Here is an 18285-nt window from a genome sequence, read left to right on the forward strand (position 1 = left end):
TCCCTACAGGGATGAGCAGAACATTTCCTTACAGAAGAAATAGACATTAAATAACTAATACCACACAAAGACTAACAACTTGCAAGGAACCAAATTCACATCCTTAACCTTCAAGTCAGCATGACGGATTCACTTTTTGGTCCTCCAGCCCAATTAACTAGGTGCTCCTAATCTTTCTGAGACCTTGAGAGAGCAGGGCTTCAAAGTTAGGGGTTCCCAGGTCTGCTCTCTTGGCTGGGCTGATCCTCCTGAGTTCTCCTAAATCAGCCCCAGTGTTTCTGCATCCACTCAGTCCTGCCAGGGCTGGAGCCTTCTGGCCGAGCCGCTGCTCAGCCATCACACACCACAGCGGGGCGAGTAGCCATTCCGCCCGTTAATTCTTCTGGGGCCTCGATCGTTACGGACAGCACTGCACGTGTTTATGAACATCTGAAGAGTCACATGCTGTTCGAGCATTTGTGCTTAATTTCTGCATGAGGGCAGAAAGAGCTGCGAATGGTACTTGTTGAAGACTGTTTTCCTGACATACACTTAATTCAAGTGTGTAAATAATACCACCTCTTAACAAAATAACTGAATTTTCCTAAACAATTGTTCCTAAAGGGCCTCTGAAAAAAGTACATATTTATGTGACTGAAACAAATACATGAATCTAAGCGAATTTTTCTACATTTTTAGATGAGGTATCACTTTTCTTCTAATTTATCACTTTGCTAGAGCAATAGGAATTTTAAGGAATTATTTAAAAGGAAGCAATAAAAGAAAACAGGGTACCTTTTTCAGCTGCAGTCCTTACAATGAGGCCGTCTTTCCTGACCAAAAAACCAAAGTACTGTATTATTTATATTTAGGAATAGCTGTTTTGGTGGATGTCACTGAGACATACACAAAGAAAATGCTGGCTCTGACACTTGTTTCCATTTATTTTGCTACCTAACACTTTAGCAATTACTTTTGGAGCCACGTGGGTTCAGATACTATCTTAGAAAGATATGTCCAAGAAACTGTTCATCACTTGGGCTTGCTTCAGTTCCACAACGTTTCTGCAGTGTCCCTTTTCTACAGCATGCTTAATAGAACCTCTACGCTGATGTGCTCACTCCTGCTTGTTTCCCACACCTCCAGTTCGACAGTGCTTGGCAAATTCCCCCTCAGCCAATTAAGTCAAGAAAGCTTTGTGTTTGTCTTGCCGTAGTGTAACACACAGTTGTGAAAAACTGGGACATTTGGGGCAGTTTGTTGTTTTTTCTTAGCTCTGTTTTTTGCATCTCCCTTGCAGCCTGTCCTAACAGAGAGCAGAATATGGCCCAAAGAAAGTCAGAAGGATAGAACCTCACAAATTCGCATTTCCTATTAAGCAACTCTAATAATCCAGGATTTTTCTTGCAGGCACTGCACAGAAATTGATGGATAAGGCTCACCAAGAGAACAACTTAGTGGTGCTCGGCATGATGTGAAAGGGATGGTTTTCCCGCAGAATGCCCTAATGGCTTTTTTCAAGTTTTTATGACTGTTTCTGTTAAGTCTGTTTCTGGTTATCGCGCAATTTTTTGGTTTTAGAATAAATTGCAGATGTGTAGGGGAAAATCACATATAAAAACAAGTGACAAAATGTAATAAAACGTTGTCCTTACCATCTGTTTGCTTTGATTCATCCCTCACACCAGACTGATCTTTTATGTCCAACTTATTGTCTTCCTTTAATTCACCTAGAAAGAAGCAGGAAGTAACACTATAAGCCTTTTAATGCAGACTGCAGTTTATTAATGCCTATAACAATCAAATTGCAATAACCAAAGGAGATGTTCCTTAGGAGAAAAGGTCTGAATTCACAAGGAACTGGATGAACACATTTTCACAGAATAAAGCATCAGACAAAATTTACCCACCTCCTGCAGAAAATAAAGATTTACAATCTACCCTTACATTTATTCTAATTGTTAACACCTCTTTAAGCGCACACGTAAACTTGAACTCCCTCTGGTTGTATGTAGGCCATTAAAAACCTGAGCACAACCTTCATTTCAAATTCAGAATAAAGGACTAAAACCCTTCAAGATGTCATCCTAAGTCTCTGCATGAAAGAACCACCTTAGCTATCCCATATAGACCCACATAATTTTGTCTTACTTTCTCTTACCAGTTTCCTTTATCCACAGATTCATTTGGGTTGGTGCTTTGATGACGGTGTCAGGGAACAAACTATCACCCCAGCATTGACCACTCCCTTTACGAGCCTCTGCTGCAAACCAGGAAAGCGAGGCCTTTGGCAGAGCAATGGCTGATGCAGAATGAAAATGGCAGTGAGAGCTGGGGTGTATTTTATGAAGCCAGGAAGGTTAAACAGAGACATTCTCATTTTCAGACCTCTATCAGTCCTACAGCAGAGCACATCAGACCTTCCCTTCATTGAATGAGAATGACAAATGCAAGATCAAATGAAAAATATCTTCAAGGGAGAGCTCTACCAGAACAGGGCTCTTTGGGCTGCGGTGTCCGAACGGCAGCAAAGATGTCTGCAGAAGCAAGAGCAGACTGCCCGGACGGGAGAAGGCAGCTTGCCCTTTCCCCCCAGAGGAGTAACAGTGGATCTGTGACCCACACCTCAACACAAAAAGCTGTACAAGTCTCTATCTAGAATTTTGTAAATGTGAGGCACGTTACAGGCCTGTATTAAAGAGATGCTTATTCCATTTCTGTTACTATTTTTGTTACTATAACTCCTTCTCAGCATTTGGGTCAAGATATAGGTATTATGTGTTACACAGAATCTGATCTGTCTGCAAAATAGTCATGCACAGCTCAAAAAAAAGAAAATTGTAGAGAGGCGAGATCTCCCTCTTCCACATTGTGCCCTAACCACTGGAATACTTGTTATTCTTGGATTATTCCAATTAAGCTTCATCACAGTGTAAAAGAGGAATGGTTTTAAAATCTTAAAATATTTAAGAAGGTAGAAAAAAACACGTCCTCTCCAGTTCTCATTCAGAGCCAACACTTTGCATGTTTTGTCGCATGTGGGTGAGAGAAAAACAAAAGCAAGATGATACAGGACAATCAGCAGCCTCCTCAGCTGATCACACTGCTACTGACTCCGGCTCCTTGGAACACGTATGAGCAGTTCCAAGCAGGGTTGAGGTGTCTGCTTGATGAAGGTGGCCTCTAAAAGAACCACCCTGTCTTCAGGAAACGACATGAAATTGTATCTGGCAAATCACAAAAGTCTTCTTACATTTCCTCCAGCATCATATGGCTGATGGTGACAACGAGCTAATAATACTTCATTTGACCATTGCAAAAAGTTGCCTGACCTAAAGCGTGTGCAAGAAAAGATGACGAACATCCATACGAACGTTATTGCAGAGCTTGATCTCTCTGAGAAAGCACATGGGCAGAGAGTGACAGAGACTTTAAACTCACTCGACAACACAGTATCTGAAGTTTCATTGAATGTAACTTATTATGAAGAGGGGACTTTTGAGTGTTGTAATATCTGCACTGCCATACTGCCAGCAGCAGAGCAGAATGATGATCGCAATGATCTTTTTTAAAGGGATTACAAAGGCAGAGAAATAATAAGGGAAATACTTTACGATGAGGTATTAACACATAGGCGTAAAGGAAGCTGTGGTGAACTCAGCGATACAAATGTTAAGATTTCATCAGTCTCCAAAGATCCTGCAGTGATGGTACCTCATAAAGGCCGTTTCCCATAAATTAAGGAGCAGAATTTCTGTTCCTGAGGAAAACGAATAATTTTCAGAAATCATTACAATTCCTTTCAAAGCATTTTTGACACCTGCAGCAGAGAGACAACGCTCAAAAAGGTACTGTCAGAATCACTAGAGCTCAGTTAACTCCTGTATTGATAGAAGGAAACCAAAGGATTTCAGAAGAAAACTCTGATGCAGTCTAACTGGGATTTCATATGCCCCCAGCCCTTCTGTCTCCTCGCAGGGCCCACTCCCCTTCACCCGCATAACACTGTCTGCAGACAACTCCCACGCGTAACAGAGCATGACAGCTCGATGCACGTAGTGCTTCCAGTCTAAAAAAAAATCTAGTGATGAAATGGGTCTAATTTTTTTTCAATGTTTAATGCAATTTTCAAACATTTTTTCCACCTTTTTTGGGTGCAAAACATGATTCTTATTTTAATTTAGTTCTCTAGCAAGTTAAAATAAAATTTCTGGAATAAAATTTCTGGACAAAAAAAAATCTCCAAAGAAAGGTTCATGACTGGCCTAATAAAAAAACTGGGCAAAGGAACCATAAATAAAATAACTCTTAAAAACAGAGAGGGGGGAAATCCTCTGTTCCAAAACTTATTTTATCTGAGACTCAGTTCAAAGATACCTTTAATTGGCCGAAAAAAGAATTTATAAGCCAAATTATATGCTGCTACTCTGTCAGTTACCCAAGCAATGAAGCTGTGCATTGAACCAAGAACATTCGTTTCAGCTTTTCAGCCTGTGTATTATCACACCCTGCTTCACTTCCAGGAGGCAAGACATTTTTTCCTTTCCTCTGGAAGTGCCCAAGCAGGCATGATGAACCCCATCTTCCACAGAAGACTATGACTTGGGAGTTCACTGGCAGTTTCCGATTCCCATGTGCAGGTGACTGCCGAAGCCAAGGAAGAGGCTCTGGGCCCAGGACATCCGTTTTCAGGACATCAGGTTCCCCCACCACTGAGGGGGGATACTGGTTTTAGGGCTGGATTTACAGTTCAGCGGAAGGAGGGAACTCACCATTCTGGACATGCTGTTTCTGTTCTCCCAGTGCATGAAGAAACTCTGCTTCCTGATCTGTCCTAGGCGTGTTTTTCCCTTGAGAGGCTTCGTGTTTGTTCACCCCAGTTTGCTGAGTCCCGTTTACATGATTCTTATTGGAATCTGCGCTTTTGTTTTCCCCAGGATTTGGTTCTCTGCTGTTCTCTGTCTTTGCTGCTGTGGCATCTTCAGCTGGTTTTTTCTCATCCTTTTCATCTGTTTTCTTTTCATCTGTTCCCTGATGAGCATTTTCCTCTGCTTCTTTCTTAGCTTTTTCTTCTGCATCCTCAGCAAAGAGAGAATCAAAACAAGGAAAGAAATCATGATTGTTGGTCAAAGGGAATATTCTGCCAATAATTTAATAATAATAGTAGTAGTAATAATAATCATAGACGGGTTTCCTTTCCTCCTGATCCCCCGCTGCAATTTGTTGTCAATCAACAGTTACATGCTTTATTCGTCTTCTTTTAACAATTCTTGTTTTTACTGGCAGGGCACCTGCATGTGTTGCAAGACACCAGTTTGAGACGGGTCGGAAATTTAAACTCTTGCTGCACAGCAAGCCCTGCTGAGTAAGGCTAAGGCAGACAACACACGTGGAGAGAGGAGCAGAGATTTGCTGCAAGTCAGGAGCAAGGCAGCAGCTGGGCAAAGGCTTTGATGCAAGGACCCCGGAGTCCTAGAACAGCTCCTTAGTCCCCAGCCCATGCATATGCTGAGCCGTACTCTTCCATACATCTTTCAGGATAAAAATAATATGCATGCTTGAACTGTTAAACACACCCAGAACACAGAAATTATCGGAAAGTCAATGAATTCGGGTGAACAGAAGCTGAAACTGCTTTCTGAACCTTTGACCCATAAACCAGGGCCCTGATCCAAGTTACTGGCCATGAAGAGTGGTAAAATCAGAAAGAAAATCAACTAATCAGGGCTAAAGGTTGTCAGAAAGGTAAAGATAAAATGACTGCTTAAGGGCTCCCATGTCTGCAAACTGGTGGGCCCTCTGCTTCTAAATGAGCAATTAATTCTCCCCTAGACTGCCCTCAGGACCTGCTAGAAGGGGGGTGGGGGGTGGTTTATGAGGCAACTAAAAATAAACCGCTTTCCTCTAGAGCTGAAGTGTTAATGACCACACACTTCTCATGAGGATACTCTGAGAAGGATGAACACAAAATACTACATCAATACACAGTTGAAGTTGCAGCACTAGTTAAGCAACATGTGCACATCCACTTGAATCAAAACTTGACGCTTACATGTGCACAGTTAGAAAAAAGTCTTTATGCAAAGCAGTCACTGCAAAAAGTGGGTACAAATCACATTCAGAAGTCCAATATCCAGAATCTATTATGATCTACTCTGTTTGTTTGAGATGAAATGGCAGATCAATTTTATTTCTTTTACCACACATCTCTCCTGCACATCAGATTTTTATCTAGTGATCCTTAGCCGACAAGCAAATTTGCACGGTACATGTCGAAATTAAATCCTTCAGGGTGGTACCTCTACTGGCTTCATGCAAAGAACTGTGAAATAGTAACTACCAATTGGAAAATAAAAAGTCAAAAAAAAGTCCCTGGAAAACAAGCAGATTTTGAATTATGCTTTTGTTTTCATTTTCATGGAATGCCTAGAAAGGATTTTCCTGAATGGTAAGTTTTAATCACAAAGGAAAATTTAATTTGAATAATAACACGGGCTTTCCGGCACCTTTAGACAGGCCTTTCAGTTGCAGAGGAACAATGTGCTCTGGCAAACAGAACTGCAGCAAATCTTCCACCAGCCCTGAAGCCAAGGCCACATAATACATCGCGTGTGAATTCCATTTACATGAAATCCGGCATCTCCATTAATAAGGGTTTGCATTCAGAGAAGAAATTGTATCACAACCAATTTCATGAATTAAAAAACACCAAACCAGTGATACATTCCTCCTTCTTTGTTTCCAAAGCTGGTCTAAATCACCTCGGGGCTCCAGGAGCCCTTGGGCAATTACCTAATCCCTGGAGGCAAGGGCCAGTTAGACCTAAATTGTTCTCAACTCTTGGCTCTCCTCCATTCTGAAAGAGCAACAATAGAGATTTGCTGACATCTGACTTACTATCAGTTCACAATCACCTGCCCATTTTTTCTCCTCTTCACAGCCCAGCCCAGAGTATTTGAATAAAAAAAGAGTTCCCTTGTTTTGCAGCTACAAGAGTCTTCAGCAAAGGGCTTTCAGCTATAACCACAGGTATCATCACCTGCACTGCTGTACTCTGTATTGTCTGCAGCTGGCCCACGCTTCCTGAACTGCAGCAGCCAAAACTGGACACGGCTCTGCCGGGGGAGGGGGGTGAGGAGGCTTGTTGCTGCTGGAAAGATGGGAGGAATGCCAGAGGGGTCTTAGAAGCAAGGTTTGTTGGTTGGGGTTTTTTGTGGGGAGTGTATTTTTGTATTTCTTTCAATAGCATGACAATATTGAACCCTTGATCAACTCGTGTTCTTCTGAAATAGTTGCAGTCCCTCCCAGGTTGATGACACCATCAGCATCTGCCCCATAGTTCCCAACTCATTATCCAAGCTACCACTAGAAATATGAAACCAGCTGTGAATCGAGAACACCTTGTCCTTCTCCCCTGACCTATCATCCATACCTCTTCCAATCTTAACAGTGAAAAACTGATAACCTACCCCTATGAAGTCGTTCCACCCGGTTTTGCATCCACCCTGAGTCTGACTTGTGACTTTAGGAGACCTCCCTTACAATTATTTTTTTTCCTCCATTGTCCACATCCTTCATTACATATACTTACACCACGTAAGAAAAGTATAAAGCACAGATGAGTCACAATATTTCTTTCTTTCTGCACTCAGTGTAGGTTGTTGACCTTGAAAAGCAGTTTTTTTCAAACTAGCAGTGCTTACTTGGAGAATAATTTGATTGAAGATGATGTCAAAAGCATTTTAATTCTTGCAATAAGAAGCCTGGCTGTTACCTTTGGTGGCTTGCGCTTTCCATTTCTCCCGATTCTGCTGCACCACCTCAGTCCAGGTGGCTTTAAAACATTTGAAGTCCACAGTGAGTATGGAGCAGTTGAGTGAGGCACTTCCTTCGGACCCAGTGCTCTTGACACTCGATCTTTTAACTTCGGAGGGATTAATGCTATTCAGACTGGACACAAGACCACAAAACACAGAAGAAATCAGTATCCCATACAGCCAATAACAACTAAGAAGAAATAATGACTGTCAGTCTAGATAACAGAGTCAACCAGAAAAAAACCCAAAACTAAGCTTGAATCCCTCATCCTCCTCTCCCTCCCTGCCACCCCAGGGCAACTGATGTTAGAGCAAACAGCACAACCTGAGCCAGTATTAGAAATAAGGGCAGCTATTCCCTGCTTATTTTTCTGTTTCCATAATCCCAAAGAAATAGAATTATTCCAAGTGTTACCATTACCTTTGTTGTCCATCTTCACTCCCTAAATATTCATTGGAGAGTCAGACAAGTCTAGAAATCAAACATGTCAAAGGAGGAGGCTCCTAAAATCCACCAACAGGAGCCATTTGGCACAGGACAAGAGCCAGCCTCAGTCCAGGGCACGGTGAGCTCAGCTGAGGCTGAAATCAGGCACTCATTTCAGTTACAGACCCTACAGCTGTCTTTCAAAGGTGGACACTTCGTTGCGCACATTTTAATACAGGCAAGGTAAGTGACATAGCAAGATCGTAGCGCTTGCTCTTTGTGTCACAGCCCAAGAGTAAAGAAGTCACAGAAGGAATCCTGACTTGGTAGCCCTACTCTAAGGAGCACTAGCCACGTGGCATTTGAATCCCAAGACATGTCCTGTTCATGAAACTACTAATACAGTCGTTTCTCTACAACAGCCGAGCAGGTTGAATGTGCCAAGACTCCTTACACCCAAACTCCAGGTGAATTCTGGTGGTAGTTCACACATCTGCATAACCTTAAACACTGTCACTGAAGCCTGCTTCCACTTCCCAGTCCTCTTTTGTATTTCAGTCCCATTTATACTTGTAGGCATGAAGAAACGAGTGCCTCCCATCAACTCCCTCTACCTCTCTCTGACATTAGTGACAGAGAGCACTAAATGTCACCTGATGGCATGGCTAAAACCGTTTGTGCTCACTGCCTTTGGAGGCACGGCTCAGGTTCACAGCTCCCTCTCTGCTGTCCTCTGGGCTAGAGATTCCCTGCAACAAAGTCTCATCACAAGGTGAGCTGCAGTGTTGGCAAGGCGGGTATGCAAGACATACATCGTGAGGGGGAAACCAGGAGAGCCGGGCATGAAGGAAGAGGGTGCATGGTTATTCACCTGGAACGCCTGAACCCTGACATGCCAGAGCGGGAAGCTTCATCAATAAGCGGAGTCACAATCTTCTCGGTCATGTCGGTCAGCACAGTAAAAGTGGGTTCCACGATGAAATCAATGAAACCTGAGCAGAAACACAAGCAGAGTCAAGCAGGCAAGAGGAATATTTATGTGGAGTCACTGCTTCAGCGATCGGAGACAGCCACGCTGCAAAAGACAGAGTAAAAAAATTATACCTTTGAAAGAGGGACAGGCAAATACTAGAAAGGGAAAACAGAGTTACACATTAATCCCTGACCCAAGAGCCTGGATAAAGCAGGCAATAAATGGTAACTCCTTAAACACTGGAAAGAAACTGGCAAATCAAAACATAAACAGATGCATCAGAACTTGTTTTATACGAGGAGTGGGATGTTTAAGCCAAGTTCCTAGTGGATTTGGATAAAACCCAGTTTCAAAGATTAACTCTCTAAAAGCAAACAATTAATACAACAGTAAAAATAGTGGTAGGCTTTGCTGGTGTGGAGTTACACGCAATCCTCCCTTACTGCCTATCAGTGGGTTGCTGTGAATATTCTCTCCTCTGTGCTCAGCCAGCTTGTTCTTGTTAACAATAAAACAGACATAGATGCTCTTCCCACCATTTTTTAATATAAGGAAAGGAAAAAACACGAAGGGCCAAATAATCTCTACTTCAGTATCCAGTTTGGCAGAGATGAACGCGGCTCTGATCTAAATGTTGGGAAGGGCAGACTGAAGGGCCCTGTGGCCACAAGCTCAGGAGATGAAGGAAAATCCAAGTTGCACGGAAAAAATGTGAGAGTGAGGAGTTTACGGTACCCTACACTTTTCCCTAAATTCTCACCTGGGGCCAGGGCTACTTTTTACGTTCCTTTTAGCACTTCACTTGGCAGGTAGCCAAGAAAACAACGATTTCCCCAATCCCTCCTAAGGTACTCTGGGATTTAGGACCTTCCCTATTATTACAATTTTTAAAGATACCTAGTAATTATCAACTATTAATTATACATTCATAATATTATCATTTCCCTGTCTGGGTCATGATATGACATACCCTGGCCATTCTAGAGGATAACAGAACAACAAAAGGAGAAAAGACCACACGGGCCAGGAACCTGAATTCACAGATGCTTTGATCCACACCTGGAGTGCAAAGCAGCTGAGCATCCTTCTAGTTTAATTTCCCTCCCTTGATTTTTGCTAAATTTCTAAAAGGAAGGGTAATTAAGTGTATTTTCATGCCTAGCCAAATTAAAAACATCACTTACAAGTTCTTAGAATTTCATACTAACATTATGTAAATCTGGAGAAAATATGCATTCAGTCTTATCTGAATCATGGGCTGCCATAACACTGAGACAGCCTTAGCTGCTCAAATTTATGGAAAAAAGAACTCTCTCCTTTCAAAGAGTTAATCAGAAATGTACGCAGTATAAAGCCACGACAAGAAATTGTGCGCTTACAACCCAGATAATCCCAGCAAACTTCATACCATTTCTTAAAACACTGGACTTCAGCAGCGAGGTGGTGGGATCTGCTTCCTGAGATACTTGACATTTGCACATAAACACAAGGTCCAGTTGTGGTGTCTAAGAAACAACTTTTCCCTGGGAGAAGCCTGGCAGAAGTGGCACAAGGGACCACAGATAAACAAACTCAAAGATCTAGGAGAAGTTTTCTTTGGTAAGTGGTATTTTTACCTCTATCGCCTATAACAGAACAAGCTATTCAACTCTGTCTCCTTAAAAAGGGGATTTAATAAAGCTGGGAAACATCATCTTCTCTCATAGAAACAAAACTTAGGACTTTATTAATACGTATGTAAAGTATGCCGTATTCCCAAGTGCCACCCCCCACCGTGTTCTCTCTCCTCTTACCTAAAGACACCGTGATTTCAATGTGGCGATTTAGTTTGCTAATTAAAACCCCTGAATATCAAGTAATGAACCTGGGTTTTAAAACCAATTAATGCTAATGACCATTTTATCAACCTTTTCCTTCTTCAATAGAATGAGTGTGGTAAATATTTCTGTACCCCAGTGAGTGAGATGATTTTATCTATTAACACTGTTCGCTGGTGATGAACCCCAGGCACGTACCTAGCGTTCACTCATTCATTCATTCCACCTGAGCATACCACCATGGCAAACATGGGCTAGAGAGCAGTCCCCCTAAAGCCCACTGCCAGAAAAAAAGCCCAACAGAATCGTCAGCATGCACTCATCAGCCTTCACCCAACGTTTTCCAAAGCTGTAATTTTCTTTCTTGTCAGCCAAGGGACAGAAATAAAAGGATGCAAAAGAGGACAATGACTACTAAGGCTGATCTCTAGTCAAACAAGTTGGGGACAGACAGAGAAGCTTTAACTTCTGATACTCTTGTTGGGAAATACAAGTCTTGGCCTGGTGTTTTTTGCAGTTTGTTTGTCTCCCCCACTCTGACAAGCAGCCTGATTTCTGGACGTGAATCTCTCCTGATTTCTGTAGTTCACTGGGGTACAGAAATATTTACCACACTTGTTCTGTTGAAGAAGAACAATGATGATAAATTGTCATTAACATTAGTAGGTTTTAAAACTCAGGCTCATTATTTGATATTCAGGGTTTTTCAATTATCAGTTTAAACTCTGAACAATTTCTTCAACAGACTGAAGCAACAGGAGAGACAGAGACATTCTTTCTTTTGAGGAAGTTTTTGCTATTAGATTGCCTCATTACCACGCAAAAAGTCCATACTGCAAAACCTTCAGCCTGCATTTGAGAAGATCTTTTGTTAATCAAAATGTTTGCCGCTGTTGCATCTGCTGCTCAGAGCAGCAAACCAGCAACTACAAACGTTCCTGAGCCACTGGAAAAGGATTTCTAGGCTCTATCCTCGACAGAACCAAGAGCACAGATTATTTCACAAAGCGCAGAGGTTTTTTATTTCTGGGAACTGATGGCTGCAGATAATAGCACAATCTGGGATTCAGCAAGAACTTTCTTTTGCAAAGAAATGTAGTAATTACTAGTTCAGGGAACAATTTGTTAAGGCTATTAATCAGGTAAATAAAGGAATTGGAACAGATTATTTGTCTGAGAATGTAGGGTACTACTTTGAAAGCTTTACCTCAGCAGACAGCCAGAAAATATAAGAGGTTTTGATTTAACAAAGGAGACGTTACAGAAAGACACTGCCAATTTGTGCAGCAGACTGAGAAATGAAAATTTTATGTTGGAAGGCAAGATTTATAGAGAGTAGCCTATTAATGTCAATGGCTTACTGAACTGCACAAATAAAATATAATGACAAATAGTATCTGTCTAAATAAGGCTGACTTTGCATACTGACGAGTGCCTCTTTTATAAGGTGGAGTTGTGTTGGGGATGGTTTAATTCATCGTTACTTTTGCACACAGGATAACCATGCAGAAGCTTCTTGGCTCTCCTGGACTTTCTGAGCAAAGGAGCACAAAAGAGGAGGGCAAGGTTGTGTGGTTTCCAAGCACACACAAGCCTATGTAGAGGGTCCCGGGGGAACAATTAAGTAATTTTAAACAGAAACAATGAAATAATTTTAAACAGAAATGGCTCTTAGCCACAGATATGGCTAAGAATGTGAACTTCCCCAGGTTCAAGGCTGTCTTTGTCTTGTTCTTTGAGAGAAATTTCATACTTCAAATTTTTGGTTGCTTTTCCTTTAATACAGTTTCTCTCTTTCTGCTTCTGATCCCAATTTTAGGGTCCATCTTCCTTATCTTCCATTTGTTACTCCAGTTGACTTCCTATTCTCCAGCTGAGGTTAGATCATGTTGTTCTCTCTACTTCACTTGCTTCCTCAGTATAAAAATCCACCTACAAATGCACCTTTTCCCTTGCGTTATTTTTCTGCTCCCAGCCTCCTGAACAGCCCCTCCTATTTGCTCACCAAATGCTGCCTCATCCTTCTCCTGCTTTTTCACTCAGTAACTAGAGAAGAGGTAGAGAAAGCGCTGTTGGTGAATCTGTAAAAGGATCTCTATCTCTGAACTGGTGGAGCAGAAAAGGGTTTGCTATTTGTTGGCTTCCGTGCAAAAATCACCACCATAAATTTAATGGCTCTTCAGTTTTGAATTGTTAGTATGGGGAAAATAACATCATTGTGCTTTATTTCCTCTCTTCAACACAGTTCCAAGTGATGAGAGACAACCATGATCTTAGTCCTACAGGGAGGAGTAAGTTTTGCTTTTAAGATGCTCCTTTGCATGCACCAAAAGGGACATACCTATTTGAGACTGAGCAACCATAGTAGACTTGCGATCACACAGTGGAGAGAAGGGAAGCCCTAGTTCTGCTTCTTTGTCACCCTGGAGAAACAAAATTGAGAAGAAATTAGAAAAAGCCAAGACACACTGCACTTTGATATCTTAGGTCACCACTGTAAAAGCCTCTCATTTTACTTTCTTTACTAACTTAGGTTTGTTGTTTGTTTGGGGTTTTCTTAGATCAAATTGTGGAGAATTTGAGTCTTGCTGGAAAAGCTGTAGTCCAAGAAGTTGGTGAACTAAGCAGCTTGATTCTGGTGAAACTTCCCCTAGAGCTTTCTCTGCCTGCTTGGTACTTCTATTCACCAACTACAAACGCACTTGAGCACAAGAATTCTTCTCCCTGCAATTCTCCAGAGAACGCAGCGGACCTCAATTGTCAGAATAATCTCCCCAGGAAGCGGTGGATTCCCCAACACTGAACACTTCTAAGATCGAGCTGGATAGGGAGCTGGGCCATCTTGTGTAGACCGTTCTTTTCCAAGAAAGCTGGACCAGATGATCCTTGAGGTCCCTTCCAACCTGGGATTCTGAAATTCTGACGTTCTCAGTATTTTAAATAAGTGCTGAAGTACAAATGTCCAGCCCTCAGAACTGAAAGTTCTCATCTATAACATCACAAGATGGTGCAGAAAATCAAGTGCTACAATCCCTTTTTTTTCCCTGGTCTTCCAAGCTGCGTATTCTGAAAAAGCCCTTTAACTTGGTTCAGTCACTCTATAACGTATTGCTTTATGCTGAGAAGATACAGAGGATGACATAGCTGCAACACACCCCGCTGAGCATTCAAATGCAAACAGCCTGTTAAATATACTACAGAATCAATCTCTTAAATGAGCAGCTCACTTAAACTGTGCTGAATTTCTTACCAATGTTCTGACTAATGTCAAATGTGAAGCTAAAATAGACAGCAAACTAACCAGAGAAAAATTTCTGCAGGCACAAGGAGAGCTGAATTCTTCTTCTTTTTGTTAATATAACAGACATGAAATTGGGGCACAAGTCCTGTGAGTTCTGGGTGGAACGACAAGCAACAGTATTCTTCTATTGCAAAATAATTCTGCTTTCTGTTAGGAGTCTGATAAACAAACATCAGCATAAACCAGAAACCAAACACAGAAATATTTCCAAGTAACATTCCTTTACTGGGTCTGCTGCATCTCTCAAGAAAACCATCTCTCAACGCCAGCTCTTACCTGTTCATCATTCTTCTCTTACTTCTTAAAACCCCCAGTGCCTAATTCTCTTTAGGAAAGAACCCCTAACTGCCTTTCCAACTGCTCAGGGAGATACTTGACTCCTTCAAAGCTGTTTGGGCAGCTCCCTTGTGGCTAAAATGCTGTAGTAAAACAAGTTAATTAACGCAAGATATTTGCTTTAAGAGATGCTCACCAGAGTTGCTGAATACAAAAAACCACCCATATCATACTCAGAAGCATCATTCACTTACAGCATGGTTACTTGGTGTAGGAAGACCAGTGTCACATCACAAAAATACTTGGAAACCAATAGGGCTGGGGACCTGCACTGATGTAGGTTAAGTCAGGCTTTATGGCTCTGCAGAGCACGTAATAGAGAGGACTGGACAGGCTCTGCAGGTGCCGAGAGCAAGGAAATAAAAGCCTCACGTGAAGCCAGCCCAGTTTCTTACCACCACGGTCCTCACACAGAGAAAGGAAAACAAGGCACTGCACCCTCCGAGCCCCAGGGCTGCTGTGCTGCTCCTTGAAACGGCAGCCCCCCACCTAGGCTCACCTTATATAGATACAGATATATACACTGGCCTGACATTACTATGGTATTGAACATCCCATTGGCCGGTTCTGTCTGGCTAGCCTGGCTGTGGAAATTAACCCTATCCTAGCTGAACCCAGGACAACCTAGTAAACCTCATTTTTTGTTCAAAAAACAAATTAAAGGATTAATTTCAAAGCAGATTCTTGCAATGCACTTATTGAGAAAGGGTTCCCACAATACCTTTAAAAACAGATGCTGTTTGAAAAAATCATTAGAACATTTTAAAACTTGGCATATATTTTTCTTGATTGCATTCAGATTTACTATAAAACATGAAGTTATTTTACTTTGGAGGGAAATTAAACACCCGGTTTTCTGCTTAGTTTAGTAGTTCATATTGGTGAGAAGTATCCTAAACACTCCTAAGTGCTCTGTTTACTTTGTTTTTTAAGACAGCTCTTTAAATGCTCTTAATTAGTCTCTCGGCGAGCTTATAGCTATCACACAGAGCTTAATGATTTGTCTAGATTTGTGGGTCTGTCGACAGGCAGTCCACTGTGAGCTATAAACTGCACCAGTTCACTTCATCTAAAGTAAGAGTAGTGCATTTTTCACGTCTACCCCAACAATATAAGTACAGTTCTATAAAGCACAGCTACCTAAATCTGTTTTCTATGGTTCTAAAGCTAAGTGGAACATCGCATCTTCCATATTTTGCTAAACTAAAGCACATATTATCTTCCCCAATTAGAATTTCTACTATGTGGATAATGTCCCCATTTATAGGCACTGTATCAGACACAAACTTCCCAAGAGGCCTAATAGCCAGTGCTACTGGTGCCAGACGAGAAACCTTCACAGCATTTAGAAGTTCTTGTGTGAATCAGAGAAAAAGAAAAAGATGTGTGTTCATATTTTCCTACTTCCTCACCCAATCTGACCCATTCCCTCTGCGCTGCAGAAATACAGAGGGACTTCCCAAGCTTTACCTGTCTGAAGAACTCCTCTAGCAGAGACATGGTCCAGCGATGATGGAGATCCCAGGCTTTGGCTGGATGACTGATATCTGCTGTATGCAACAACAGTGATAAGGCTTTCGGCTTGTCAATTCTGAAAACCCAAAGGATCAAACAAATTAGTTGTCTCCTTTTGCAGTGGAGAATGACAAAAATCTCACCTGAGCAGGGAAATGAGGTCATTAGAATCTTTGGCCAGGATATTAACAAAGTGATTTCTGTGTTCATAAAATCAGACAACTATGAAAGACTCTCTAATTTGTCCAACATACACCATTCCTGTTGTAAAAGAGACATTCAGAAGTGCAAAAGGAAACTTTGCTCAGCCTTGCTGAGCTCCTTTCCAGGCTTGCTTGGCTGCGCAAGCAGACTTGAAGAGCTGCTCTTCTCCCCATTTCAGCTGGGCTGCAGAAAAGAAGTTGGTCCTGCAGAACGCAGGATCTGAGCTCAGAGGCACTGAGGAGTCTACACAGTGACTGATCAATGTTTCCCTGATGGAAAACTAGTGCGAGGTCAGGAGGGGATCCTTGCACCTGGTTTCCACACAACAGAAAAGCTGGTTATGACCTGAGTGACTAGCCCAAGAACCCAGTAAAGAATGTTTTCTTGGGATAGGTAGTCTCGTTTTCCAGTTCCAGCTTTTGACTATTTGAAATAGCTGGAAGAGTTGTTGCTTTTGAGAGGACCCAGTGGCTAGCCATGCTCTGGTCTGGCACAGGTATAATTCTGGGAGGCTCTGAACAGACCTAAGAAAAAATGACCATCACTCAGAACTTTCTGCAGTATAAAGGAAATCTTACAGGGAAGGGTTGTGGACAAAATATTACAGCTCCCAGTGTCTTACTGGGAAGAAGAAAAGGCCTTCGCTATACTGCTCCATCTGTTATTCCCCACTCCTTCCCTCAGTGGCTCTCAAGTTGTTTTCATCTGTCCTCTAGTTAGGGAGCAGGCCCCTTGCAGAGGTGGCAGCTGACACCATCAGCAGAAGGGCAATGTGTAAGCTGTGTCCTGCAGATCTTATAACCTGGAGCCACACTCAAGCTGTAGAGGTCCCTCAGCTGGATTATGCCCTTGATGTTACCCTGATGTGCAAAGGGAAATGCCTGGGAAGGCTGATCCCAACGTGGTGACCTTTGCAAGCTTTGCTCCCCCAGCAGCACAGACTGGAGTGACATGTATAGGGGGTGCCAAGCCACTCCTAAGTGAATTTGTTCAAAGTTCAACATCAGAAAGAGAATTGATGTGGGCATCAAAGAGAGTGAGGACCTCTGGAGAGGTGCTTTTCAAGTCAAATACAATGGCAAAGCACCAGCTGAAATGCAGCCCCTCACTGCGCAGTGCTGTGAAGTGACTCACCCTTCTGGCTGCTGCAGAGCATTCTTCATGGCTTTGATTTGCTGGAAGTGACAGGACATATCGGTGGCCAACACCATCTCAATCACTAGAGCTCTGAATTCCCTTTTGGATGGCATCACATGGACAGGAGCAAGGAAACAGGAACACAAACCCCAGCATTAGACACACTCTAGTTTCTTTTGTTGTGTATCTGCAAATTATTGACAGTGCTTCTGCCTTTCTATGTCATTTTTTCCATCATCCCTCTTTCAGGGACAGGGAAGAGGATGAATGATTTTCTGCACAAACACAGGAGCAGGAGGGCTGCAGATTAAGCCAGGTGGTTAATCCTCGCTAAGAGGAATCCTAGATGATTTTTGAAGAGCACATTAGTATTAGTCCTCCTTTTTCAATTCAGCACAAACCTCTTAAATTGATTTTTTTTATATGGCATTCTTAGAATGAAGAAAAAAGGCTGTTTAGAGCCTTGTCATGAATCAGGTGAACTTTTGAACCTGAGTCTTTGTCCAATTGACTAAAATTGGTTGAAACCTACATTGAAAGTTTAGTCACACAATTAAAAGAAAAATAGCATGTGAAAAAATATTTCTGAGTATGTATGACGCATATATGCAGTTGAGACCTTTGAGAACTTGTATTACTTTCCTGATATCACTCATCCAAACTGATCCTGTATGAATTTTTGTTTAGGATCCACTTGAAATTCCTTTGAAGATAATATGGGTGTCCTAGAGATTTTAAAATTCCAGAACAGTCTGATCTAGCACACAATTCAAATTTAT

At 42.0% G+C, this 18285-nt stretch overlaps 1 protein-coding gene across 2 annotated transcripts in view; it reads right to left on the reverse strand.

Moving 5' to 3' along the window:
* Nucleotides 1-18285, reverse strand: part of PDE1C (phosphodiesterase 1C, calmodulin-dependent 70kDa) — a 64320-nt gene that overhangs the window by 26827 nt on the left and 19208 nt on the right. For both annotated transcript variants that reach the window (XM_010135950.1, XM_010135951.1), the window contains exons 8-14: nt 17504-17605; nt 16121-16241; nt 13355-13436; nt 9095-9215; nt 7754-7929; nt 4752-5051; nt 1635-1709 (exon numbers count right to left, since the gene is read on the reverse strand). In XM_010135950.1, the coding sequence (XP_010134252.1) occupies nt 1635-1709; nt 4752-5051; nt 7754-7929; nt 9095-9215; nt 13355-13436; nt 16121-16241; nt 17504-17605 (977 nt within the window). The remainder of the gene's footprint in view (nt 1-1634; nt 1710-4751; nt 5052-7753; nt 7930-9094; nt 9216-13354; nt 13437-16120; nt 16242-17503; nt 17606-18285) is intronic.

Source organism: Buceros rhinoceros, unplaced genomic scaffold, assembly GCF_000710305.1.
Source record: "Buceros rhinoceros silvestris isolate BGI_N320 unplaced genomic scaffold, ASM71030v1 scaffold12235, whole genome shotgun sequence".
Taxonomy (NCBI): domain Eukaryota; kingdom Metazoa; phylum Chordata; class Aves; order Bucerotiformes; family Bucerotidae; genus Buceros; species Buceros rhinoceros.